General features: G+C 59.7%; 1 protein-coding gene across 4 annotated transcripts in view; it reads right to left on the minus strand.

The window, feature by feature from the left end:
• SLC6A6 (solute carrier family 6 member 6) overlaps window positions 1-26,754 on the minus strand; it is an 83,893-nt gene that overhangs the window by 26,931 nt on the left and 30,208 nt on the right. For 2 of the 4 annotated variants that reach the window (XM_044934240.2, XM_045163993.1), the window contains exons 1-4: window positions 22,351-22,463; window positions 10,895-11,140; window positions 8,874-9,008; window positions 7,301-7,535 (exon numbers count right to left, since the gene is read on the minus strand). In XM_044934240.2, coding sequence (XP_044790175.1) covers window positions 7,301-7,535; window positions 8,874-9,008; window positions 10,895-11,123 — 599 coding nt within the window. In that variant the 5' untranslated portion in view covers window positions 11,124-11,140; window positions 22,351-22,463. Of the gene's footprint in view, window positions 1-7,300; window positions 7,536-8,873; window positions 9,009-10,894; window positions 11,141-22,350; window positions 22,464-26,754 lie in introns of those variants that run through there. The other 2 variants (XM_006078886.4, XM_006078885.4) reach the window with 2 other exon arrangements.

Genomic DNA, 26,754 nt, shown 5'->3' on the forward strand with positions numbered 1-26,754 from the left:
CAGTGGCCAAGGCTTCCATGTGAATGGGCAGCCTCGGGGAGGCCCCTCTCCGCCGCCAGGCTTCCAGGGAGGTCTCCCGCGATGCTCTGGATGCCTAGTGTCCTTCCGCCTCCCCGGCCGCCCCCTCACCCTGGACGTCGCCTTCGGGGGAGTCTGTCTTGCCTACCAGGCTCCAGGCATCCCGTAGAGGAGGCACACAGCAGGTGCTCAGCCAGTGCTGCGGGGTGTCGAGTCACAAGAGGCCTTTCCTTTCTCCTCAGGGGCGAGCTGACCGAGGGGCCCGAGACCCCAGAGCCCCGATCCTGACCACACCCGCCTCCCGCTCAGGTCACAGGCACCCTCCTGCCGGCTCCCACCGCCGTGCTGGGCAAACCCGTGGTGCTCACTACGGATGGGAGGGGGCTGCATGGCCTTGCTCTGGCAGCCGCCTAGCCACGGAGGCCACAATGGGGAAACCGAGTCACGCACTTGCTTCTCCGCTGCTGGTGGCAAAGCCCCTCCAAGGCGCCAGCAGTAACCGCTGAAGGCACCTTTCCTGTGATCCAGCAATTCTATCCCGAGTCTCCTGGATGATATGACCAATGACAGGGGCCACCCCAAGCTGTTCGGGCTTCCCTAGGGTAGCCCTAGACCCCGCCTGCCAATGCAGGAGATGTAAGAGACACGGGTTCGATCTCTGGGCTGGGAAGATCCCCTGGAGGAGGGCATGGCAACCCACTACAGTATTCTTGCCTGGAGAATTCCATGGACATAGGAGCCTGGAGGGCTACAGTCCATGGAGTCCCAAAGAGCTAGACACGACTGAAATGACTCAGCACACACCTCAAGCTGTTCACCTTGGCTCTGTCTGCAGGCGCAAACACGGGAAACCAACCCCCCAGAGGGCCGTGGGAGGGGCCCGAGCAGGCGTGCAGCAGGCGCGTGGCGGCGTGTCACGCAGCCTGCGAGACCTCAGGAATCTCCCTGCACACTGATAAGGGGCGACGTTCCAGGGGTGAGGCAAGTGACCAGGACACATGAGACAACGGAGCAGTCGCTGGCCCGGGGGGTGCAGGGGAGGGGGGCTCCCTTACCAGGGAATGTGCTTCTCAAACCATCTGAATGCTGTTAATGGGCGCATATCACCTTCACAAAAATTAAGGTTCTTACAGAGGCTTACAAGGGGCCGGCCATGCAGACGTTCTAGGAACGGAACGAACGTCCTCTCGTCAATCAGGGGTTGTCATAACAGAACCCGATGTGGGCTCCCGGCCAAAGTAACCAACATCCTTTCCAAAGTCACCTCGGGGGTAGCTGGGAGGCTGAAGAGCATGCAGGCCTATCGGAATCCCTCCTGAAGGACCACAGTTTGAAGGACCCTTTCCTGTCAGACGCCCACGAGGCACGGCCCAGGATCTGTTGGGTCTTCCCGCTCTGGTGCACGGGACTGCTCGGTAAACTGCAGACTGCCAGGCCCCAGGGGGAGGGAGGGCCTGCCGTGGTGCCCTGGCCCTCGCCAGTGCCTCCAACCTCTCTGGAGGCTGCACAAGTTCCCCCAGATCCGGCTGTATCACCCCAACCCTGCCCCCACCCCTGTCCCGGCCCCCACTGCTCCCGAGCGCTGTTTCAGCAGCCTCGTCGGTGACATTCCGGCCTCCACTCTCGCCCCCAGTCTGTTCTTATCAAGACAGAATCTGGCAACACCCAAGGCAGGTGACGATTGGCCTCTGCTCCACACCTCCCATGGCTCCCACCTGCCTGCCCCATTCCTTCCTGCCTCCCTGAATAGGCTGGCCAAACACCCTGACAGTCAGCCGCAGACATCTTAAAGAGACAGGGTGGTGCCTGTTAAGAAGAGGCTGGGACCACAGGCATACAGGGAACCTGTCCAGGACAAGTTCCAGGCACAACCTCCTCATCCCCAGGGCCCCCACCCCTCCTCCCTGAGCCGCACTGGCTTCTGGTATGTGCCCTGAACAGGTCCAGTCCACCCCGGCCTCGGGACCTTTGAACTGGCTGCGCCCCAGCCCTTCACCAAGGCAGCCTTTCCTGGCCACCGGATGGAAAAAGCACTCCTGGTCACTCTCTTTCCCTCCCTCTCTAGGCTTTATCTTCCTTCATTTATCATCGCTTGTCTATTACAATGTTACTTGCACTGTCTGTCTGTCCCATGTCTGTCTGTCCTATTAAAGCGTCATCTTTGTGGAGGCAGCGCCTGTGTCTGTCCTGACCGTTGCTGGATCCAGAACAGCGCCTGGCACATAGTGAGTGCTCAACAGACTTGAGTGGAGTCGATTAATTACACCCATTTGGTTGATGGGGAAACTGAGGCTCAGAGAGGTTCAGGAATTCACCTGAAATTACCCAGATTAAAAAAAAATAAAAACAGTCAACCCTAGGCCTGGTTCTTTTTCTCTGATGCCACCCTGGGGACCACTGGGTATGATGCTATCCTCGGTGAGAGGCCCCAGCACCCCAGGCTTCTCTGCACCCCTCACACAGAGAGGAGGAGACCGAGAGGTGAGCTGCATTCTTGTCCGAGAATAGGACTGATTCATTCCAGGGTGGGATCCAAAAAAGAATCGCCTGGACGTCTGTTTGGAGTCGGCTGCCCCGCTGCCGTCCAGCCAGCACTCAGAGATGTAAATACGTCCTCCGAGTGGGCCAAATCGTTTCCTTTTGAATGCCGGCCAGCCATTTATTGGCGATAGCTCTTCCCTGGAGACTGGCGGAGGCAACAATTATAAAAGAGCCTGTCCGCCCCGAGAAGGAGGCCGCACCGGGCTCTCTCCACACCGCCTCCGCCTTCTGACAGCTGCAGGGGGAGATTGGCTGAGCAGGGCTTGTTTGCAAATATGACTCATTTCTTTGATTCTAATAAAGTCTAATGATATGTGCTGAGCTCCCAGGGGACCCTGGAGGAACTGGGGAGGAAGGCATGGCTCCAGGCTGATGGAGGGCATCTGGCCAGATCTGACCCCGCCTGTCCTCCAGGGCCGGGGGGCAACAAACAGGACCCCCGGGACAGAGGTGACCTCAGCGCAGGGGCGAGCAGGATAGGGCGGGCTGCGGGCAGAGGCTCTGCCTGCCTATCTCCGAGCGACTCAAGAGTTCAATTCTAAAGCTGGCGTGAAATGACCATCTCAGGGTCCCAGGCACCCTTCAAGGGAGAAGGGCATCTCATCGGCTCCCACTGAGGTTGGTGCCACAGTGTGCTGCAGACGGGGTGGGCGTGGGGATCTAGGCCAAGAGGAGACCCCAGGCATCACACACACACACGCACGGCACAACGTTACCTGTGCCCTTGGACTTGCCCTGGACTCACGGCTGGTGGGGACGCAGTCACGAGAGGTGGTGTTCAGGGCTGAGCTCTCTGCTATACCGAGCTGCCTGTGTGACCCTGGGCAAGTCGCTTAACCACTCTGATCCTCAGTGTCGCACCTAATAAGCCAGGCCCGAGGCCCGTGCTCTTTAACCCTCAGCCAGGCGATGAGGTGATGGGGACCTCGCTACCTCTGAGAACCCTGGAGACGGGTGACCGCCCTGAGGCCGGGCAGCTGGGCCCCCGGGCTAGAATCAGGGTCCCTGCTCTAGGATCAAGGGGACGGCAGCATGGCCCGCGGCTGTCCACTAGCTCCTCGTGGAAAACTAGAGGGGGAGGGGGGCCTGGCAGGGATGAGCATCCAGGCCCTTCCCTGTCCGGGGCCAGGAGGAAGGCTTGGCTCCACGGCGCCTTGTTATCTAGAAGCCGAGGTGGCTCCCGAGCACTGTCAGGCCTCATGTGCAGAAGGAGCAGCCAGCTCAGGGTCCCACGTGTCTGGTGCAGCTGAGGGGTGAAGGAAGCTAAGGCCAGGGCTGGGCTTTGGCTCCAAGGACCGGGAGACAGGCCTTGAGAAGATGCTCATGGCTCGGCAGCCCAGTGGGTACCAGCCAGCGACACCTCAGTTCCGTCCCAGCAAGCCTCTCTCTGTGGACACCCCAGAGCTAATCACTGCAAGGCTGGTGGCTATTCTGAGGGGAAATCGTACAAGCAGAGCTTCACCCTAAAGGCAAACCCATCTTCTGATGGCCAAGCCCCCTGAGTCCCTGCATACAGTCGGTGCTTAATATATGTGTCCCAGCCTGTCTCTCCCCAGTATGTTCCTTGAGCAAGTCCAGAGAATGCAGATGCAATCACGTGATTCTCCGCCCCTTCTCTAGCTTCCGTGGCTCCTCCTTCTAGAAAACAAAGTCCAATCTTCTCTGCCTAGCATCTAAGGCTCCATCCTTCTCCCTGGCTCCACACGTCCTGCATTCAGGCCAAACCAAGGATGTGCTGCTACTCATGAGCTTTACGACTGCTGTGCCTCAGCATGGCTGTTCCTTCTGTCTAGGCTGTCTTTTCCTCTTTTTTTGGCCTAGTGAACTCCTACTCATCCCCCAAAGCCCAGCTCACCTGGCCCCTCTGTTTGCTGACAGGGAAACGAGGCCAGAGAGAGGGAGTGATGTGCTGCTCCAGGCTAACCCTAACCTGCCCTGGCTGGGGCAAGCCTAAGAGCCTGGAAAAGCCAGGAGAGGCTTCCGAGCTGAGAGATGACGTGTCTGCTACACAGCTGACTGCAGAGACGCACCCATAACGGGGGAGGGAAGATGGGGGTCTTCCGGGGGGGCGGGGAGGACAGCCGTCTGGTTATACTTTACCCAGAGAGCCTAGAGGACCAGACGAGGGTGCGGTCTGAGGCTGAAGCTGAAAGGAGTTTGGGATGACTCCTAGACGTGTTCCCTCCATAAAAGGCCAAGAGGGGACGAAATGCCGAGAGCAAGTCACTGGGACGATGCTCACGGGCGTTCTCTCCTTCGCCCTCTTCACATCCAAGAGAAGGGGAGGCCCTTGAAGGCAGGCGGCCTCGGCCTTGGCCCCTCCAGGCAGGCAGGTCCTCTCGGCCAAGCCTCCTCCTCCAGGGACTACAGTCCTCCCCGGGGTATCCGTGGATGTTCGGCCAGGACCTGTGGGAGGCTGCAAAGGCCGGCGGGGCGGGGAGGCCGGCGGGGCAGGGAAGCCGGGTGGGCGGCGGGCAGCCTCTGGACAGAGCTGCTCTCTGTGGACCACGAGGGCCAGGGAACGGAGCTAGGGTGCTCAGAATGGGGGTTCTGGAAGGCAGGAGCCCTGGAGACCCCCAGCAGGGCCCAGGCTGGGGGACAGGCAGGGGAGAAGGCACAGGAGAGGACCTCATGGTTCATGAGGGCTCAGGCCTGAGACAGAGGGGACAGCCACTCTGTGATGGGGGTCACACGGGCATCAGGAAGGGGCCATTCTTAGTCCCCCCGAAGTTGAGCTTCAGGTGTCCCTGGGCAGGGGGCAGTTTCATCCACAATGGGGACACTAAGTAGACAGGGATGGCTCCCATTCATCAAGCAGGCTCTTAGGGCTGGCCATGCAGGGTCTCATTCTGTTGGTGGGGGGGGTGTCCTACCACCCTGGGAGGGCAAGAGTATGACCTCCCCAAGTACAGCTCAGGACACTGAGGCGCAGAGAGGAAGAGGCACCAGCCCAAGCCAGTACTGGCAGAGCGAGGGCTCCCTCCCAGGCGGCCAATCTGTGCCTGAGGCAGCGAGGCCCTGGCAGGCACCGGAGGGGCTGGGTGGAGTGCTGGCGTCCTGGGTGGGGCAGGCCCTGGGTGGTCAGGCTGTGCCAGGCACAGCAGAGAATGAACAGGGCCCTGGCCTCTGGCCCCATTCAAGTGAGAAGAAAGAAATGCCTGCATTTCTTTGTCTGCAAACTCAGCTGTCCAGGGTGTGAGGAGCAAGGGATGGCGGGGGGATGTGCCTGTAGAGGTCTTTGTCTGCAAGTAGAAAACACCTCTGTGGAAAGAACCCATTTGCAAGAGTCCCGGGACATGAGCACATCCTGAAAGCCTGAGGTCAGGAGGGGCACGTGGATTACCTGGGTGAGTGGCTGAGTGACCCTTTCCAGCCTGAGTCCCCCCCACTGGCCCTGACGATCGGCTGGGACCAGCCAGCACTTAGCTCCCTTAGCTCTTAGGTGGCTGGCGCCGGGGCCAGATTCTAAGAGGGGGAGAGGCTCCCCGATGCAGCAAATCCACACACGAAGGAGAGGGAGTCTTGGCTGGCGGCAACGAGGCCATCCCTTAACACTGTTCCCTGCCCTGGCTCTCACCCGACATGAGGCCTTGCCTGCTCCTTCCAGGGTCGGAGGGGCCGCTGAGCACCTGTTTAACAGCTCGTGGAGATCAGGGAAAGCAAGGCACTCATCTGTTTTTGATGGGTTCCCAGCACTGGGTTAGAAGGACGACCCTGTACGTCAGCAAAGAGCTACCTGACCGCAGGCCTCCGTACTCCGCCCTCCCCAAGCCTGGTCCCTGCGTACGTGTCTGCCATCACTGGCTGTAGTGTGGGCAACTTCAAAACATGCCTGTAATTCTCCTTCCTCTCCTAACGAGACGGAGCCTATTCCCCCACCTCTTGAGTCTGGGTTAGTCTCAGGCCTCTTTTTGGCCAACGGGACCTTTTCCAGCTGGTGCTCCCGCACTGGGGCTTTCCGTGTGTTGTTTTGGGATGCTGAGCCGCCTAGGAACAAGCCCAGGCTACCCTGCAGGGTGATGAGACCATAGGGACCAGCTGCCTGTGGCACCCCAGCCAAGAGCCAGCCAGTCTCCAGAAGAGTGACCCCGATGCCATACAGCTGACCTACCAGGGGGGAGCCCAGCAAAGCCCAGAAGAACTGCCCAGCCAAGCTTCACCCCCAACTGCCAAGCAGCAGGACCAGGAGCCAAAGAAAACAAATGGCTGCTCCAATTTGGGGATGGGTGTTACACAGCAAATGCTAACTGATACATATGTTTCACTCTATCTACTCACCTGTTCACTTGAGTAACTACTTCAAGCTTCATATATGCTTTTTTCCCCTCCCTCTGGGCAATAACAGGTTTGATGTGCTAACTATATATTTTTTTCTAAAATACATTAAGAAAACTATATCATTTTCAGACAACATAAGTACATATACCTGCCTTTGGGAAACAATCCTCACAGAGGTCCCATGGGTGTAGGAACGATTCATTGCCCTCATTTGACAGTTAAGGGAACTGAGGCTCAGAAAGGGGCAGTGACTTGCTGGAGGTCAAACAGCCAGTAAAATGGCAGAACTGAGATTCGAGTCCAGGCCTGTCTGAGACCAAAGGCATGGATTTATCTCCAAATCTGTACCCCCTCTTCCACCCACCCCACCCCAAGGGAGTGGCTCCCTTGGGAGAAGACGAGGGCAAGGGTTGTCCTTTGCCCCCACCCCCACCCGCTCCTTCCTCCGCGAGGCCAGCCTTACTCCCAGAACTCGGTGACGGGGGAGGTGAAGTTGGTGGTGCTGTTGGAGATCCAGAGGCTCCGGTTCCTCCGCAGGGTGTCCTCCAGGCAATGGGGCGTGTTCCAGCTGTGGTTGCATTTTGCCCAGGGGAGCTCTGACTGGAAGGACTGGAATAGGTAGTACATGGCCCAGGCGAGGATGATGATGTAGTAAATGTTCAGGAGGGACACGATCACGATGGAGGCATAGCCGATGCCTGCGAGCGGGGGCAAGCAAGACGGGACTCAGAGGGAGGCCAGACCCACCAGGCCACACTCTCAGCCAGAAACCCCTGGGATCTGCAGGCCTGGGGCCAGGAGGGGCCCTTCAACAGGGACCAACAAATAAGTGTAGGAGGCACGCATGACCGTATGGACGGATAGGTAAAATAACGGATGGTCAGGTGAGTCAGAGAGCTGAACAAACTGACGGATGTATGGAGGAGGGACAGACCAATGACTGGATGAATGGATGGATAGGTGGATGGATGGAGGGAGGGAGGGAGGGAGGGAGGGATGGAGGGATGGACAGATCAGTGGATGAATGGATAGATAGAAGGATGGATGGATGGATAGACGGATGGATGGATACAGGGATGGACGGATCAATGGATGAATGGATGGATGCATAGATGGATGGCTGGATGGACTCAGGTGAATGGATGGATGTTGGAATGATGGATGGATACTCACTTTGTTGGATGGATGGTGGTTGACTGGAAGGTTAGGTAGATGGATGGATGGATGGATAAGTAGATGGAGCATGGTTGAATGGATACATGGATTGTGTAACTATTGACTAGTTTAATAAAAGAAAGGTTTAATGGATAGACAGATGGGTAGATTTACATGGACGACTGAGTGAACAGACTCGCACATTCTCCCACCCCTGCCAATTATGATCATGACAGTATTATCTTATGAGGCCATAGTAGGGACCAGGCACAGGACTAAATGCTACAACAATAACAAGTGTTAATCGCTCAGTTGTGTCTGACTCTTTGCGACCCCATGGACTGTAGTCCGCCAGGCTCCTCTGTCCATGGGGATTCTCCAGGCAAGAATACTGGAGTGGGTTGCCATTCCCTTCTCCAGGGGATCTTCCCGACTCAGGGATCGAACCTGGGTCTCCCGCACTGCAGGCAGATTCTCTATGATTTGAGCCACCAGGGAAGCCACTGCTTTGGGCTTCCTTTGTGTACAAAACACTTCTACAAGGCTCTGTTGTTTCCCTAGAAGTATGTGTATAATGGGAAACTGAGGCACAGAGAGATGACGTGACTTTCCTCCAAGTCACAAGACTTAGCATAACGAGGGAGTGGGACTTGAGGCCAGACAGTCGGGCTCCTGAAAGCCTTCTCTTCTACACCCTACTGCTCAGCGGCTACTGGGCCTCCCATCCTTTGACAACCGAGAGAGGCGTGAGCAGCGGCAGCCACCGTGTGCCAAGCTGGCCTGCGTGAGGCCACAGTGTACCTGGCAAATAGTAGGAGCACAATAAGCGTTTGCTGAGCCGAGGAACACCAGGCCCCGGGTGACCTCTGTCCCGTACTCACCGGCAAACAAGGGGCAGATCTTTTCCCAGCAGGTGATGCCCCCTTCAGAGGTGTACTGGCCTATGATTACCTCCAGGAAAAACACAGGCAGGCCGCCCCCAAACAGGAAGATGAAGTATGGTATGAGAAATGCGCCTGCAGAGAGAGAAGAGCGGGTGAGGCTCAGGCTGGCCCAGGCCGGCACATTCTCCGTCCCAAACCCTCCCAGTCAGCCTGCTGGGCGTCTCTGTCCATGGGATTCTCCAGGCAAGAATGCTGGAGTGGGTTGCCATTTCCTCCTCCAGGGGAATCTTCCCGACCCGCGGACGTGAGGGTGAAGGGCAGACTCCTGGACCTGGCTGAAAATTCTCGTCCAGCCAGCACCTCCCTTCCAGGGTGCCCTCTTGTCTCCTTCCGATCGACCCGGTTGTGTGAAGCCTCCGAGCCTCTGCTGAAGCTCTGTGCCTGCCTGTCTTCCCCAGGTCCGTCCCTCTGAAGAAGGGCCGCCCAGCCCTTCACACCCGGCTCAGATGGGCCTCCTGACTGCAGCCTTCAGCTGGCCTGCCATGGCCTGGCCAGGGCAGGAAGCTGAGAACCAGCTGGGAAAGGTGCTGGGAAGCGAGAGATGGGCCTCTCCAGCCGGGGGTGGGAGCCACGATGGGGAGGGGGGCGAAGAGTCGGGCGAGGGCTCCTACCTGGTGTCCACTACTGGCTTCAGCGGGTCCGTACACCCTTTGAAAGTGTGGGTGACTTGGGCCTATGGGTATGTGCTTTGTTCCGGAGCATCTAGGGCACTCATCAGAGTCCCAGAGGCACCTGAGACCTCCCAAAGGTTAACAAACTAGGCTCGAGGGCAGGACCTCCTGCAAGGCGGTTCTGATGCGGGCGGGCGGCACGCACGTGCCCGGCTCTGCTGGCTACCAGCCGGATCATGGGCCGCCACGAGGAGCAGGGAGGGAGTTCTCACTGCTGAGCTCCTACTGACCAGCAGGCCTCCGGGACGTGCTGCCCAGCCTGAACTCCTCTGATGTCAGAGGATGCTAATTCAGGGCCTCCAGCAAGTAAAAAAAACCAACAAACAAAAACCGAGAGAACAGACCAACCAACCAACTGACAAAACAGAGAACTTACTTTAGAAAATACCATCGCTAAGCGAAAGGGTCAAAAAGGCACAAACTTCCGATTAGAAGATAAATTCGTCCTGGGCGTGGCGTGTACAGCATGGCTGCACACCAGTCTCGACACACTGGATGGTGTGTTTGAAAGTTGCTAAGGGGCTTCCCTGGCAGTCCCGCGGCAAAGGCTCTGTACTCACAATGCAAGGGGCACAGGTTTGATGCCTGGTTGGTGAACTAAGATCCCACATGTGGTGGGGGGGAAAAAAAAGAAGTTGCTAAGAGTGTCAAACTTTACCAGTTCTGATCACAAGAAGAAAAAAATATATGTGAGGTGATGGATGTCAACAAGACTTACCGCGATCATTTCACAGTAAAGACATCAATCATCTCATATGCGTTAAACTAAAACAATGCTATATGTCAATTCTATCTCAATAAAACTGAAAAAATTAAAATTAAAAACATTTTCGTCGTACTTTTTTTTCTGTCCCGGATACCTATCCATTACTGCAAAAGATACTGGTTTTCTATTTAAGGTGGGAAACGTGAGACTTGTTTTTGAACTACAACTGGTTTAAGTTAGAAAAGCAAAAGCAAAGGGTAAAAACGTTCTAAAGTCAGACAGAGTGGGGAGGTGCAGAGCTACAAGGCTTCGGAGGCTTGGGCCTGGCCTTGTGGCGGCCTTCAGAGAGGTAAACTGGAGGACCAGAGAGGGTGAGGAATCTGCTTGAGCTCACACAGGAAGGCTCTGATAGACCACCATCGGGTTCCCGGTCACGGTCATCTCCCGCCTCTGAGGATCGTGGTGGGAGCGGAGGCGGGCTGACCTGGGGGAGGTCGAGGCCTGAGATGCTGGGCGTAGGGAGGCCCCTCGCTCTGCCCCAGCGACCCCTCCAGCCTGCCCTCTGCCCAGCCCAGGCTCACCTCCACCGTTTTTGTAGCAGAGGTAGGGGAAACGCCAGACGTTGCCCAAGCCGACGAAGCCACCGGCCACGGAAAGCACGAAGTCGATCCTGCTGGCCCACTTCTCCCGCTGCGGGGGCTTCCCCTCGGCCTCGTCCTCCGGCCGGGTGCCCGGGCTCTTCCCGGGAGACGGCTTCAGGATGTCCTTGTGGAAGTCTTTCAGACACTGCAGCTTCTCCTTGGTGGCCATGTCCTCCTCCTCGCTTTCTATGGCGGAAAGAGCAGACCCGGACATGCGTCGGTAAGGGGCGGGCTGTGCGTCCTGGCACGACCCCGCGGGCCACCTCTGACCTGCCGGGCCTGAGGCAGAGGGCCGGCCACCCCCTCATCCGTCCACTCCTCGGACCCCCCACCCCAGGTGATCAGGGGCCTGAGGACCTGGGGACCGACAGCTGCCATCCCCTAGGCACCCGTCCAACAGAAGCACCGTATCCACCAGCCCCGAATTCTGCACCCACAGGGAGATGAGCACGAAACCACCCAGCCCTGGCAGCGCCTCCGCAGAACACAACACCCTCCACGCAGGTCTAGCACCGCTTCCAAACCACAGCCTGCCTGTATCCTCTAGAAATCGTCTCCAAATCTCAGGTTTGCAGAGAAACCAGTGCCGCGGGGCAGGCCCTGGCCCAGCGGAGGTGCTCATCCCTCAAGGTTTTAAAGAACAGAGCTTCACGCTGGCATGTTTTCACGCTCCAGTGTTTCCAAGTATGTGTTTCAGTATTTGGAAACAGGGTTTCCGTCAAATACAGAACATGGGTACTTATAAAATACACTGGCAGCTTCTTAGCCAGTCGCATGTCTGCAGCATCAGGACAGGGATTTGCGCCGGCACAGGACTCTGGAAGGACTCTTGGTAGTTCCCACGAGTCCAGCTCAGGTGCTCGATATCGGTGCTCAGGTCCACCCTGACCCCTGGACCATCCAGGCCCCGGCCCGCTGACTGCCCTGTGGGCTCGGCAAGAGGGGGCTCCAGGGTTATCAAACCTCTAAGCTGCTCACGCTCACCCTCAGCGCCCCCCTGCTCGGACCCCATCCTAGAGGAGGTCTACCACAGGCCAGTGTGGCAACCCCTTCTCTGTACTGTGTCTGGTCCCCGAATCCTCAGTGTTTCTGGCAGCTTGACCTTGAGGGCAAGAGCATCCGGGTCCCGCCCAGCAGGAGAAGGTGTCTCCTACCCCCATGTGCCAGAGGACCACGAAGACCGGGGAGCCTCAGTCTCCCCAACTTCAAAATGAAAAGGAAGGCAGAGGGTGTTGATGCAGAGCCAGCTGCTTGTCTTTACGAGCCAAATTGGTGGCCAGTGCTGAACTCTCAGATTCCGGGGTAAAGTCAAGATTTCTAGGTTTCCTGGAAAAACTGGAAGGTGGACCCCAAGTTGGACTCACTCCTACAACGGTCATCCGCTGGACCAGAGGGGGCCATCGCCCTGGTGCTCCAGGGCCAGCTCGCCAGCTGGACCTGTCCAGGGGCATCTGAGTCTGCACTGAGTTAGGGTGGCACTAGCTGAAAATGCCTTGGTTGCTTCCTTGCTAACAGTCTCCTCCTCGACTAGAACAGAGGCTGCAGGGCACCGGGACCTGCCTTGCCCATGGCTGGGTGTCCCGAGCTGGCGCACAGTAGGTCGTCAGCTAAGGACGGCTGGGTCGATGGCTCCCAGAGTAGGTACACAGGTAGCTGGGGCCCAGTGACACCCCCCCAACTCTGCTGCTTTCCAACCCTGTGATACCGCGGGGTCTGAAGGAGGTCCGGCCGGGCCAGGTGACTACTGCCAAGGACCAGGGGAGGCGAGCAGGGAACGCCGGCCTGCCCCTGGCCCCGGCCCCTGCAGCCAGGCCCTCCGGGGCCGTGCTCGGAGGAGGAGAAGCACGCAAGCAAAACAGAATCCCCGCTTCCCCCATGCCTCCTTCCTCTCCCTGGCTCGGGGTGGGGGACCCCGATTGTTTCACTATCTGGCAGTGAGCAGACCGAGAAAAGGCTTCCTGGAGCCGCCGGGCGGCTCACTGGGCCTTCCTCTGTCTCCCGGAGCGCAGACGGCGGGGCATCCGCAGGCCTTTCTTCGCCTGCTCCCCTGGGGCGACGTGGGGTTCTGCCGAGCGCACGGCTACTGTAAAAATAGCCCGAGCGGCCAGCATTGTTCCAGCACGGAGCTCTGCAGCCCCCGATGGTTATCTCTGGGCCCATTGTGGCCCGGCTGGACGGCAGCATAATTGGAGGATGTGGGACTCCACTCCCTCCTGGTAGAGATGTTTTCCAGGGAATGACCCCGGAGTCTCCTCATCAAGACGGGCCGGTGCCGCCCTTTCGGGCTCTCCTTGGATCTTGGGGCCGGAAGGCACTTCACCAGGTCAGCCAGGCGGAGGGGGTGGTGACCGGCGGCTGCTCATACAGCCTGTGGGCGCTTGCGAAAGCCACCCTGAGTCCTGGCTCAGCGCTCTGGGCCCAGGCCCATGGCCCCCTCTGGCTCTAGAGAACCCTCGGGAAACGTGTGCGTGCAAAGTCGGTTCAGTCATGTTCAACTCTTTGCAACTTTCTGGACCCGTAGCCCGCCAGGCTCCTCTGTCCATGGGATTTCCCAGGCAAGAATACTGGAGTGGGTTGCTGTGCCCTCCTCCAGGGGATCTTCCCGACCCAGGGATCAAACCTGCGTCTCTTATGTCTCCTGCATTGGCAGGCAGGTTCTTTACCACTAGTGCCCCCTGGGAAGGCCTGAAACGTGAGGCAGGGGGCAAAAAAACAAGTTCCCTGAGCCACTTGGCTCCAGGCTCTCTGGTTCCACGTAAGATAAGACTTCCAACCCCTCTTTTCCACACTCAGGAACTCATCTTACTGACGCCTGTAGCTGAACCAGGAGCAGTGGTAAGGCCCGTCACGTCCTGGTGTTCTGGGGTCCCCCCACTCCTCATTTCTTAGGTGTCCAGGGACCGCCCCCCCACCTGTGGCTGCCCCCATCACAAGTTCACTGGCCTTCGGGAACACACAGCCCAGCCCTGCCCACGCTTTACTCGAGACGCACGCATGCCCGGACGAGGTCAGACCCGCGGGCAGGCAACCCCGACTCCCCCTCGGAGGGGGGCTCTTTCCAAGCCCCTCTGGAGCGTCCAACCGGCCCCGAGCCCGTGGAAGCCCACAGCAGCACGACCCGCAGATGTGGCCTCCTGTATGTTCCTGGCATCCACCCACGTGTCTCCATCACCCTGGCAACCAGCAGGCGCAGGCCCCACAGCCCTCCACGGGCATCCCCTGCAGACTCCGCTCGGGTCCCCCCTGCTGCTACTCTGCCCACCCCACCCCAACACTCTGTTCTCAAAAACCGCAGCTGGAAGCAACTCACAAAGCACTTTCAGATCCCAATGCCCTCCTACCCAACGCTCTGTCTCTCCTAGCAGAAGACACACGTTCCCCGCCACAGCCTTTCTTTGGGACGCTGGCCCCACGGAACCGCTTTGTGTTCAGCCCACTCCTCAGCCTCAGACTCCCTGGATGGAGGCCTCAGGCCCTCTGCAGGCAGCCTGGCCCTGCAGGAATCAAAGCATGAGCCTCGGCCTGGAAGCTGAGGGCCATTTCCCAGCTGAGTGACCTCAGGCAAGTTGCTCAACCCCTCTGGGTCAGTGTGTTCAAGTGTGAAGAGGGATAACTGTGGCCACCTCACAGGGATGCTGTGGGGGTGCCCGCGGCAGATACCCCTCCACTAGTTATCTGCCAGTATTCCTGGGCTTCCCAGGTGGCTCAGTGGTGAAGAATTTGCCTGCCAACGCAGGAGACATCAGACACGCAGGTTTGATCCCTGGGTCAGGAAGAGCCCCTAGAGGAGAACATGGCAAATCGCTCCAGTATTCTTGCCTGGAGACTCCCCACGGACAGAGGAGCTGGGTGGGCTACAGTCCACGTGGCCGCAAAGCGGCAGACAGCACCGAGTGACCGAGCACAAGCGTGCACGCCGGTATCACCACCATCGTCCCCGCTTTAACTATCACAGGGTCCACTCTGCCCCTGGGGTATGGAGGGCCCTGGTCCTACACAGGGCGAGATCAGCAGGGCCCAGAGAGGCCAAGTGACGCTCCTGAAGTCACGAAGCCGGGCGCGACGGCGATCATGGTGTTTTGGGGCCCCCAGCTCTGCCCTCAGCGTCCCTTGGCCAGTCCGGCCCGTCCATCTCGGCAGACTCCCCGTGCGGCTCGCTCACTGCTGCCCATCACCCGCCAAGCGCGCGCCCCCTGCTGCAGGAAGCACTTGGGGGCGAGCCCGCCCTGCGGGCGGCCCAGCGGCCCGCCGCCTTGCCGGCCAAGTGCTGTTTCCCTTGGCGCCAGGCCCAGGGCTACTCTGCAGCGGCCGTGATACATGATTCCCCATTTTAAGAACTTCCTCTTTGCTTATTACAGCTACAAGTGATCAGAGAATCCACTTGAACACAGAGGCTTTGGGACCAGACTCCCACACGAGGCTCCTAGTGCCCCGTAGCCTGGGTGGAGGCCAGAACCAGCTGTACCTGAAGACGGATTTGCACGTCACCTCGTCCACTGGGGCACGCACTCAGATTTCACCTTGCGCCAGCAACGCTGTGGGGTTCCAAGACGCTCCTTAGCTTCCTCCTAATTTCAAGCTACCAGAGTTTGGAGTCCTTGAAATCTGGGCTGAGCTGCCTATAAACAGTTTTCTATTCCTTCCTCAAACACCCTCAGCACTGCAGCAGGAATTTTTAGGGCCGTTTTCCGAACGGGGAGTGGAGGTGCAAGCAGGGAAGTGAGTGGAAGGAGGCTGGCAGCAGAGTGCCCAGCTGGTGTGCCCAGGGCTAGAGGCACCAGGGCGAAGCTTACGGGGCCTCTGCAGGGTTTGCCAATGGGGACAGTGAAGCCAGGAGGAAAGGTCTGCGGAGCTGGCGGGGGGCTGGGGACCGCGAGTGCCCCTGCGCTAGCCAGCTGTGTCTTGCTGTGGGCCCTCCCCTCAACTGTGCTCAGAAGCTGGGGGGTTCTCTGCCTCGCCCTTCCCTGCAGAATCGGAACCTTCTCAAGTTAACAGTGTCCCACCCAGCTCTCTCCTCAAAGACAGGGAGCCAGGTCACAGACCTGACCCTCAGGAATCCCTACAAGTTTTTAAAGTAAGAGGGCAGGGACTTCTTCTGTTTCCTTTTTGGGGTACTTCCCCCACCCTAAAAGGGCCTAGAGCACAGCCAGGCTATTCGATCGATCTCTGGGCCTGACCTCTGGGGGGTTAGGCCAGCGACTCCCAGGATCCCAGTACGAGGTGGGGAGCTGGACACAGAGCCATTCATCTCCCAGGTCGGGAGCCTGCCAGCTGCACGGCCCCCAGCCCACTGGGAAACCGTGGAAAGAAGCGCACGACTGGACCCCTTGCCGGCCCTTTCCAGAGCAGGGGTCCCGCCTCCTCTCTCCCTTCCTCTTTCCATCAATCGCTTCAGAGCCGGTGTTCTGGACTCACAGAGGCCGCGACTCAGCCGTGTGACCTGGGGCAACTAACAGCCTTCTCTGTGCCTCAGTTTCCGCACTGGTTAAAACACGGGGTTAAACCCAAAACTCGCCTCATAGCAATCTAACAGAACGACGCCTGTAAGACATGGGCGCACGGTGCCTGGACATATAAGTGATCAATAAACATTAGCTGTTATTGAAGAAAACACTGGCCACACTGGGACGTTATTCCCTTACGTGGCACCCTGAGTGTTTAAAGGAAAGGAAAAGAGACGGAGCTCCGCTGACGGTGCTCGTGGCACGCACACTTGCCTAGCGTGCACATTTATCCAGCATTTTCGGAGTTAACCGCACCCACGGGTGCCTCTTGGTGACCAGGCGCAGAGTGGTGACCTTACTTGCCCGGGGTCACACAGCAAGGGAAAGGCCGCCGGAGCCTCCCATGGCTCCCAGGTCTCTTTTGGCCTCTCAAGTCCACGTTCTCAACCGCTCAGCTGTTTCGGATCCCTCGCTCTAGATTGGTCACAAGGGAAATCAGGTCTGGTGCTTTTATGGTCGGCTTCAAGCTACCGGGCCGGGCTGACAGATTAGAGAAGTAGGTGAAGACAAACGGGGAAGTGAGGGCCACAGGGCAGAGACTGACGGGGCCGGGCCTGGGGACTGGGGCAACAGTCAGCGCCCAGGGTCACAGGGTTCGGCTCAAAGGCTGGGGCAGGGCGAGCGGAGCCACGGACTGCAGGCTTCCTCTGGCAGACAGGAAGAGTCTCCTGAACTTCTCTGATAAGCTCTGAAGGGGCTCTTCTGAGCACTGACCCCACGGGCTCAGTGATGAGGCTGCCTAGGATCAGTTAAAGTACTGTCTGCCCCAGCACGCTGCATACATACCATCCTGGCCCTGGAGAATGTTTACAACTAAGCGCCAGAACAAAGAAGAGGCGTGCTGAGAGCACTATTTCAATACTAGGGATAGCTGTTTTTGAAAAGAAAGCGAAAATTAATTTTAAAGGGTTTTAAAAAATTCTTTTCCATGAAGAGGTACACCTTTTAAAGATCCAATCATTTGTTTGAAGCCTGTGGTCTGTATCCTTCTGTCTTGGTTATCCATTCCTAACTCAGGCTAACTCAAGCGTGACAGGGGCTCAAAGGCCTCCGGGGACCTGGCAGGGACGGGGTCCGGGGGGAAAGGGCCTGCAGAATATGGGAGTCTGGGCTCCAGGCGGCAGTTCTCAAGTCCAGCCACCGTGGTCGAGGCCTTTGGGGTTGAGGCCACTGGGGCCAGACCCTCCAAATTCTCAAGAGGTAGTGAATCGGAGGCGTTTGTGCACATACAGCTTCCAACGGCTACAACACGCCGTTGTGGGCCCGGCGCCCAGCCTGTCCTCTTTGGCCAGACCACTGTTCCTGGTCACCCAAGGCAGCAGTGGCGAAGGGCAGGACAGGCTCGGCTGGAGAAGCTGACCAGCCGGCCTCCGAGGTCCAATGGCTCGCCCCCCTGAGGTCATCCAGGAAGCCCAGCATTGTTCTGCCAGGAACCAGGTCGAAACAATGAGCGAGGACTCTGCGGTCCTAGTGAAAGTGAGTTCTGCCCGGAGAATTGTTCTCCGCACGGCAGCTACTGGGCACAGGCTTTGTGACCTCCTGGGCTCAGCGTCTGTGGGCGCGGCCCTCCCCACCCCCCATGGAGGCTCACGTCTACCCCCCCGGAGAGCCCCCACTCTGCTGAGAGCACCCCGAGACTGGCTCAGCCTCAGCCTTCAACCTGCAGGAGTGCTGACTTCGCCCCCAGCCTCGCGGAGCCTCCCCATTTCACAGATTGGGAAACTGAGGCTCAGAACAGGGCGGGGGGGTGGGGAGGTGGCCCGGGGCACAGGCCACCAGGCCAGGCCGAGACTCGCCCCTGATTCCAGGCGGGCGGTGCCACCCCAGGACAAGGCGGCCTCTGCACAGGGTAGAGGCCTGTAGTTAGAGCGGGTAGTGTTTCTCCACCTGTGCTTTGCAGAGGAAAAAGTGGGCGAGGGTGAGCTGGTTCTGCAGAGGGCTGGCCTCTAGGACAACACAGGGGTGGTGGGGGGGGGCAGGATGTGGGCCCGAGGTACAGCCTTCTTCCCCATTACCAGGCCTGCTGGGGGCAGGGCGGAAGGCGCGGCGGGCAGGCCGCTCTCTGTGGCTGGGCGGGCGGGGGCGGGACAGCCAGCGCTGCCCTCGAGGGGAAGGGCCGCTGGGCACCCAACAGGCCGCAGACACGGGCCCTCAGGCGCTGGCCCTGGAGGCCGCTGAGTCAGGGCGCAGGGCAGTAGGCGAGGAGTCAAAGAGGGCTGGGGCTGGTTCTAGGTGCAGCTCTGCGGGCCAACAGTGTCTGGGGAGGAGGGAAGCGTGGGCAGCTCTGGTGAGCAGGGAGGAAACTGACCCAGTTCCTCCACTGGGTGCCAGGCGCTGCTCAGGGCCCAGGCCCAGAGGTGAGCCCCAGAGCTGACATTCCAGAAGGGGACCCAGACGCTAAACACACACACACACACACACACACGAGTAAATATTTACCACAGGACCTGGGCTGCGGAAGACAAGATAAATAAGCAGGAGGATGAGGACACGGGGAGTCAGGGCCCGCCCCCCCGCCCCCCCGAGCGCCCCCACCCCGCTCCCCCTGCCCACCCCCACCCCGAGCAGGTAAGGTTTTGTAACAGCAGACGCTCCCTCAAGCCTGCCTCTCTCTGGGCAGGCCCTGTGCTAAGCCCTTTCTGGAACCAAGGCATCTATTCCTCTTACGAGCCTGGATGAAGGTATGAGGCTCAGAGAGAATTGCTTGCCCAAAGTCACACAGCAACAGGATTCAGGGTCTGCACTTCCGACCGCACTGAAGCTGGGAACTGCACGGCAAACATCCGGGGAGTAAGCGGGGTTCTCTGGGCAGGGACGGTGTGTGTGGAGAGAGCCACACGGGCCATGGCGAAGGCCAGCTCGGAATGTGGAACTGCCCGGGGCGGAGAGCTTTGGGCTGCTCTAGGGACACGGGCTGGTTCCCTTTCACCCTGAGAGGGATTCGAGCTTGTGCTGGGCTTTGCTCTGTAAGATGCTCCCAGGAGGGAATTTCTAGTGGGGCCCTGAGTCCCGAGCCCTCAAGCCCCAGAGCCGCCAGTCTCCTCAGGGCGAGTGGAGCACCGCTGAGACGGGCTGACACTGTCTTCGGCAAACAGGGGCTGACCAAGGGTGGGCGGCTGGAACTGCCACCCCGTGGCCAAGGGCCGTAACGCGGGGGACCCAGAGGAGAACTCGCCCTTGTGAGGCTGGACCCCTGTCCCCTCCGTGGCGGGTAAAGCCCACAGGACTGGCAAGAACCAGGGTTAGCCTGGACGCTACACCATCTGTAGGTTCCAGGGACATGTCACTTCCCCGGGGCCCCTTCCAGGAAGGGCCCTGCCTGGACTGAGCCTGACCACCTCTCCTGCCCTCAGGATGCTAGTCTCCAGGGACGCGGGGGCTCATTTTGTCACGATGTCGCAGAAACAGTCGTCAGTTCAGGAGGAGGACACAGTCAGGTGTCTGCTACGAGTGAGCCTCCGAGGACTGCGGCCGGCCGGACTGGACCCCCTGGGGGAAGGTGCGGCTTCAGGAACAGCCAGGCTGCAGGGATCTGTCTCGGGGGGGAGCGGGGGCTCGGGCCCCAGTGCCACCCTGGAGACTGCCAGGACGGGCCGTGACCGCCGCTCGGGTGAAGCGGAGGGTGCTGCCGCTGCGGGGGCTCAGGGGCCTGTCCTGGCGCCTGGGGGGCGGTGAGTCAGCAGGCAACGGCCTCCTGGCCCTGACTCACCCGCCACAGGCCTGTCACTCTTTCCCCCGCCTGCCTCCCCGGCTCCCCCCGCACCCTCCCCGCCCCAGGCTCTGCCGGAAGTCGGGGTGTAGCGGGTCAACCACGATCCCTAGATGGGCGCTGCTGAACCAGGCATCCTTGCTGGAGGCCACAGAAAAGGAGATGTCAGAAAACAAAGAAAGGCTCGGTTTCCATTTTCTCAAAACACTTCCCCTTTCAAGCTGGAAGAACCCCTAAAGCCGCCTGCATCTCACCCTGCCGGCTAAGAGAGCGCACAGGGCGGCCGCTCCCCGGCTCTGCACAGATGCGGGGACAGACAGACAGACCAGGGCCAGCTGAGGGCTCACCTGTGGCCCCCGCCCGCTCGGAGCCGGCCACCCCGACCCTGTCCCCGGGGTTCTGCCGGAAGTCACAGCCCCGGGGACACCCGCGGGGGCCGTGTGTTTGCAGCAAGGCCTTCAGCAAGTCACGGCCGTCAGCCTCGGAGTCATCACGTGCGGCCTGCGGGGAGGACAACTCCCAGCTCACCCGTGTTTGTAAACAAGCTCCCCGTCCTCACTGTTCCTCTTTTAACCATGTTTCTCCTCCTCACCCAGCTCCACGTTTCACCTCTGCCTCGCTTCAAGGAGAGGTTGCTGCCTGGGGAATCAAACAGCCCGCGATTCAGCGCAGCAGAGGGGGTCACCCACTAGCACGGCCGCCCCCACCGCAGAGGGCAGGGGCTGGCTGCCTGCGCTTTCGCTTTCTGGGCCTGGAAGTTATGTTTCACGTATCCTCCACCACCCAGGGCTTCCCTGGGGGCTCAGATGGTAAAGAATCTGCCTGCAGGGCAGGGGACCTGAGTTTGGACCCTGGGTCGAGAAGATCCCCTGGAGAAGGAAATGGCCACCCACTCCAGAATGCCTTGCCTGGAGAAGCCCATGGACAGAGGAGCCTGGTGGGCTTCATACAATCCATGGGGTCGCAAAGAGTCGGACACGACTGAGCAGCTGACACTCCCACTTTCCAACACCCAGAGTCCCCACCAAGATGCCAGGGCCTCTGAACCACGCAGCCCAAGCCTTCCCACGCTTCCACACCTTGGCTGCTGCTGTTCCCTTGACCCGGCACACTTTTCCCTGCGTAACCCACAGGCAACCTCCCCAGACGGTGGTCTGGCGGATCCCCGGTCTCCCCCTGGCACTTTCCCGGACGGCACAGGCTACACCGCCTCTGCCCCACACTCCCTGGGCCTGCTCCCCCACTCACAGCACGAGGCTCGACAAACACGGATATCTGTCAGATGGAACATCTGGGGCTCAGGACGTGGGGGACCCTCGGTGCGGGAGTAAAGCTCTCCCACCTTGCAGCTGTGTGGCCGCCTTGACGAGGGCGAGGGAGCAAAGACGGAGCAAAGGGCAAGAGCAGACGTTCAGGGACATCCCTGGTGGTGCGGTGGGTAGGAATCTGCCTGGCAAGGCAGGGACACGGGTTCGATCCCCGGTCCGGGAAGACCCCACGTGCCCTGGAGCAACAGAGGCCCGGGTGTCGCCACTACCCAAGCCCGTGCTCCCAGAGCCCATGCTCTGCAAACAGATGCCACCAGGATGAGAAACCCGGGAGCCGCAACAGAGAGTAGTCCCCGCTCGCCACGGCTGGAGAGAAGCCCACACAGCAACGAAGACCCAGCGTGACCAAAATAAATAAATAAAAGCTAAAAAAAAAAAGGAGCAGGTGTTCAGGACACGGGCAGGGCCAGGGGAGGACGGGCCACACGCACCCTCCACTAGGGACAGAGGGGGGTGTGTGTCCCCAGCATCTGAGCACAGGACCCCCCAAAGGGTAAGAACCCCACAAACTTTGCCTTACACTGAGGGATGAGCCCCAAGCCTGCAGGATATCGATTTTCATTAAACGGTATGTTCTCTGAGCATCTTCTGAAGAGGATCTGAAGTGAGTTCTCCCTGGTCCCCCTGAGGGTCTGCCCCAGTGCTGGGGGTCCCTCGGGAGGACCCTGCACACACGTCGAAGGCTCCAGGTGGGGCCTTAGGGGTCGTGGCAGGCGTGAACGTGAGCCCACTTTCTAGATGGAAAAACTGAGGCCCCGGACCCACAGCGGATCAGCCGCAGGAGACACAGACGGGCTCCTCACACCCCCAACCCAGTGGAGGCCAGAGGCGGAGAGTGAGGGCCTTATTCCAAACCTGGGTGGACGGCGTTCGTGTCTAACACCGTCAGGGTGGCGAATGTTGGTGCGGCGGCAGCGGTGGCGACTTCCAGGGCTACAAGATGGTGACTAAGAGCAGCTACTGCTGGGCTACAAGAGAAGGGCAGCATTAAAATCCACTCCGGCGCGGGCGGCGGCGGGCTCCGGGGAGGCCTGACCCTCCCCTGTGGCCTTCCCACACGCGCAGACCACCTCCCAGGCAGCCCAGACAGATAGCCGCCACAGCCCCGACCTTTTCACTGCGATCCCCTTAGGCCTCCGCTCACACAGCGCCCCAAGACAAGGCCCCCCGCTGGCCACTGGGGGCTCCCCAGAGGCGTGTCTGGAGCTCTGTTCCCACCGGCTTAGCCAAGCTTGTTTTTGGCAGACCACCCCCCACGCCCCGCAACCCGGCCTGCCATGTCGCCCTCAGCTCAAGAACCATCGGTGGCTCCCAGCTGCTCGGAGAACAAAGTCCCCTTGCCTGTGAAGGAGTTCAGTTCCGAGAGTGCATTCCCAAGTCCAATTTGTTCATGAGTCCCACACGGTTAGCCTAGGAACACAGCTAACATAATAGGCTATACAGAACTACACTGTAATAGGCGTGTGAGACTCTTCACACAAATACTGCATAAAAAACAATGCAAAAACTAAAGGAGAGGTTTCTAACCTTACGGTACAGTACCCTGAAAGGCACAGTAGCCCAGGGCAACAGCTGGCACAGAGCGGTGGGCACCGGGCCAACGGGCAAGAAGAGCTATGGGTGGGGGAGGGGGCGAAGGCAGCCTGGTCTGTGTAGGGCCGTGAAGGGCACGGGAGCCCAGCCGCTGGTGGAGGAAGCACGCCCGTGCCAGCGTTCACCAGACGCAAGAACTCAACTCACGCGGCTGGACGTGCGCACGCGCGTGTGCCTCTGTGGAGGTCTGCAGCCGGAAGGTTGGAACGTAGGGGACTCACTGTCATCCACGCTTCCCCACCAGAACCCAAGGCCTGTTAGACGCCCCATCCCCAGGCTCTGACACCTTCCCCTCTCTGGTCCTGATGGATCCCGGGGCCGCCTCGTTCCCCCCAGCAATACCCGCTTCCCCTCTATGCTCTGCTTGTGGGTTCCCTCAGGTTCAGGTGGGTCCCACCTACCTTGAAAGACCTGGCTCAAATGTCACCTCCTCCAGGAAGCCCTTCATGCCCATCCCACTCTTTCCCTCCCCTCCTCGGGCCAGAGTCACCCTCCCCCGCACCCCCATACCCACATTCCCCAGGCGCTGGGCTCTTGTTCAGAACTGTGCAGCTTTTGACAAAGTTCAAAGGTCTTCTCGGGAAACCTCAGTTTCTTCTCCTGTAAAATGGGCCTCCTAATCTGTGCAGCCGTCCCTGGGTGATGTCTCTGGGCTCTGGGGCAGGGCTAGCAGATGCCCGGGACCCTCATGGGTGTCTGAACATCGGCGTCACCTGGAGCGCTGGCTGAACAGGCAGGCACCTCCCAGGTCCCCCTAGTGACTGAACCTTCAACGCTGGTAAAGCAGCCCCCAGGTGAATCTTAGCATCATATGAGGCCAGGGACAGCGGTGCTAATGGACTGGGAGGCTCTTGGGAAAATGCAAAAGAAAACCAGCCTATGAAACGGACTCAGCGATGACAACACACGTGAGCGTGTGTGTGTCTGCACACGTATGTGGTCTCCTCTGCCAGGCTGAGCAGCGGGGGGCTGGGTTTCATCTCTGCCAGCCCTGGGCCACCCCCAAAAACCATCTGCCCCAGACCTGATATTTCTACTGTCACTGCTCCTTACTGTGTTCTGGGCGAAGGGTACTTCTGCCCCATTCTGCAGAGGAGGAAACGGAGGCTCTGAGAGGAGCCAGGACTGGCCCAAGATTACCCCGTGAGTGGCAGGCAGCCGGGCTTGAGCCCAGGGCGAGGCCAGCGCTCCGTGTTACCCGCTTGCTCAGTGAAAAGGGGCCTGAGCTGCAGATGAGAGCCGGCGGTCATCACTGGGGCCTCTGGGGCAGGGAGCTGAGTGGGCACGTGGGATCCTGGGGGGCACGAGCCTCTGAGAGCCCCCGACATGGGCGAGGGGCACGCGCACAGGAAGCTGGGAGCTGGCTGTGAGGCCTGGTGAAGGGCAGAGTCCAGCCGAGCGGACCTCGGGCCGCTTCTCCGAGGACAGGGCGTGCAAGGCACACTGCCTAGGACTTGGGGACCCCTCTGGCCGTCGCCCTGCCAGTCACTGTTTTCCAAGTGGCAGCAGGTGGGGCCTGCCTGAAAGAAACCCGGGTCCCTCAGGTGCCTGTCCCCTCTCCCCCCGATCAAGCCCAGAACCTTGCAGGGCCAGTCTGGCCTATGACAGATGCTTGATCAAGGCAAGGCCTGCCCTCTCCAGGGTGTGGCTTGGACCCTCTGACCAGGAGACCCCGCCTGGAGGGGCAGTGTCCTGTCCCTCCCGTGCACACACACAGCCCTATTGCCCTCAGGGAAGTAGAAAATGGACAGCGTCAACACACCCTCTGTGCCTCAGTTTACCCACATGTAGAACGGGGGCAGGGGCGGGGCCTGCCTCTTAGGGCCGCTGAGATGAGACGACAGGTATGTACAGACCGCTTAGAGCAGCACCTGGACCACGTGCATGCTGGACGTGGTCAGGACGGTGAGCAAAGTCCTCTACAGCCTCCCTGAGACCCGAGGCAGCCTAGACTCACGGCCAGGGCCCTGTGGGCTGTCTCCCAGGCCTGCTGGGGATTTGACAGTTATGCCAAGGAGCCAGGCCCAGCGCCAGCCAGCTCTGAGGCTCGGGGCATCACCTACCACCCCGCTTCCAACTTCTCCCATCCCATAGGTGGAAGGCGGGACTGAGGGGCCCTGTGTGGGTGCTCCCTGGGATCTGAGCTTGGCTGTGGACACCTCCTCACCTCCCTGGCCTAGTACTGGGGTGGGATTGGAGTGCATCTCAGGCGGCACCCTTTGGACCCTGGGGTGGGGGCACCTGCCAAGCAGGGGAGGCGGACATTACAGGGGACACGGCCTTTGCTGCTGAAAAGAAAGGGGCTGCAGCGTCACCCAACCACCACGTCAGGAACTGCACACCAAGCTACTCAAACGGGGGCCGAGCAGCCCCCTCCATACCCCGATCACGGCCGGAGACCCTGGGCAGCTGAGAAGAAAATCTTCTCAAGGGAGAGGTGGCCTCACCCATGTACCCCAGGACGGCTGAAGCTGCAGAAATCAGATTCTGTGATCCCTCAGCTCGTGAGAACCTAGAAACCTGAAGGGTCCTAGCTGGAGGTCCCTGGGTATCCAAGACCCCGCTTCTGGCCAACATTGGGTGACAGGTCAGCCCGGGAGCCGCTGCCCGGAGATTACAGATGAGGAGACCGAGGCCAGAAGGGGAGGGGGCTGGTCTCAAGGAAGGGCCCGGCAGCAGGAAGGTGAGGCACGGGCCTGGTGTGCGGGCCTGGGTGCGGTCCTGAGCTCCTACTGTGAGCTGCCCAATGCCGGGCCCAGGCAGCCGGGACAGAACCGCCTGCAGCCCACGGCACGGTGGGAGGCCACGCCTGCAACAGAAGGCACCCAGGACTCGCTCTCAGACACAGTACCTTCTGACACTACAGCCTTGCTGTCTGGAGGTGGGTATTAAAAGCATGTTTCTTTCACAACATTATGGTGAGAGCAGATGGTCACTTCCACAGAACTGCCCTGAAGTGAAGTAAGTGTGCTGGCCCAAGGGTGGGCCACTCCTATCCTTAGTGCCAATTCGGCTCCTGGCACGTACTAGTTCGTGAAACTCAGCGGCAGCATCTGACCCAGTGTGCCATTTTACAGGTGGGGAAACTGAGGCCCAGGAGGCACCAGCTTCAGGCTCCCAGGTTCAGCGCTGCGCTCTGCACAACTAGCACCCTTTCCCTCCAGCCCTTACTGTTTGGGGGACCTGGACCAGCTCCTCTCCTTACTGATTCGGGGACCCCTTTCCCAGGCTCAGGAATTCCAGAGCCCAACTCCCACAGAGACACCTGACCCCAAGGGAAGGCCCTGCTTCTTCACCCAGCAACCTACCTGCGGTCAGCTCAGGGGCCAAGAGGCTCCATCAGGCAAGGATTTGGGCTGAGGAAGTGGGTAAACAGAGGGTCCCACTGGTGGTCTGGGGTGGGTGACCTGGGTGAGCAGTCCCAGCCAGGGGAGCCATGGCCTGCTCCAAGCTGGATGCCTCTGAGGAAGACCCTGCTCCCCCCAGGCCCCCAGTGGGACCACCGGGCTAGAACCTGGAAGCGCCCGGAGGGCTCCCACATTTGTCCCTTGCTCCCCCTCCGAGGCAGTCTCCCTGAACACCGTCTCCGAGGCAACCGCCGCTGACGGAGCCCTCACAAGCCTGGATCACAGAAGGCAGCCCAGAGTGGCTCTGGGGGGACAGAGG

The sequence above is a fragment of the Bubalus bubalis genome, chromosome 21 (genome assembly GCF_019923935.1).
Source record: "Bubalus bubalis isolate 160015118507 breed Murrah chromosome 21, NDDB_SH_1, whole genome shotgun sequence".
NCBI classification, from domain to species: Eukaryota; Metazoa; Chordata; class Mammalia; order Artiodactyla; family Bovidae; genus Bubalus; species Bubalus bubalis.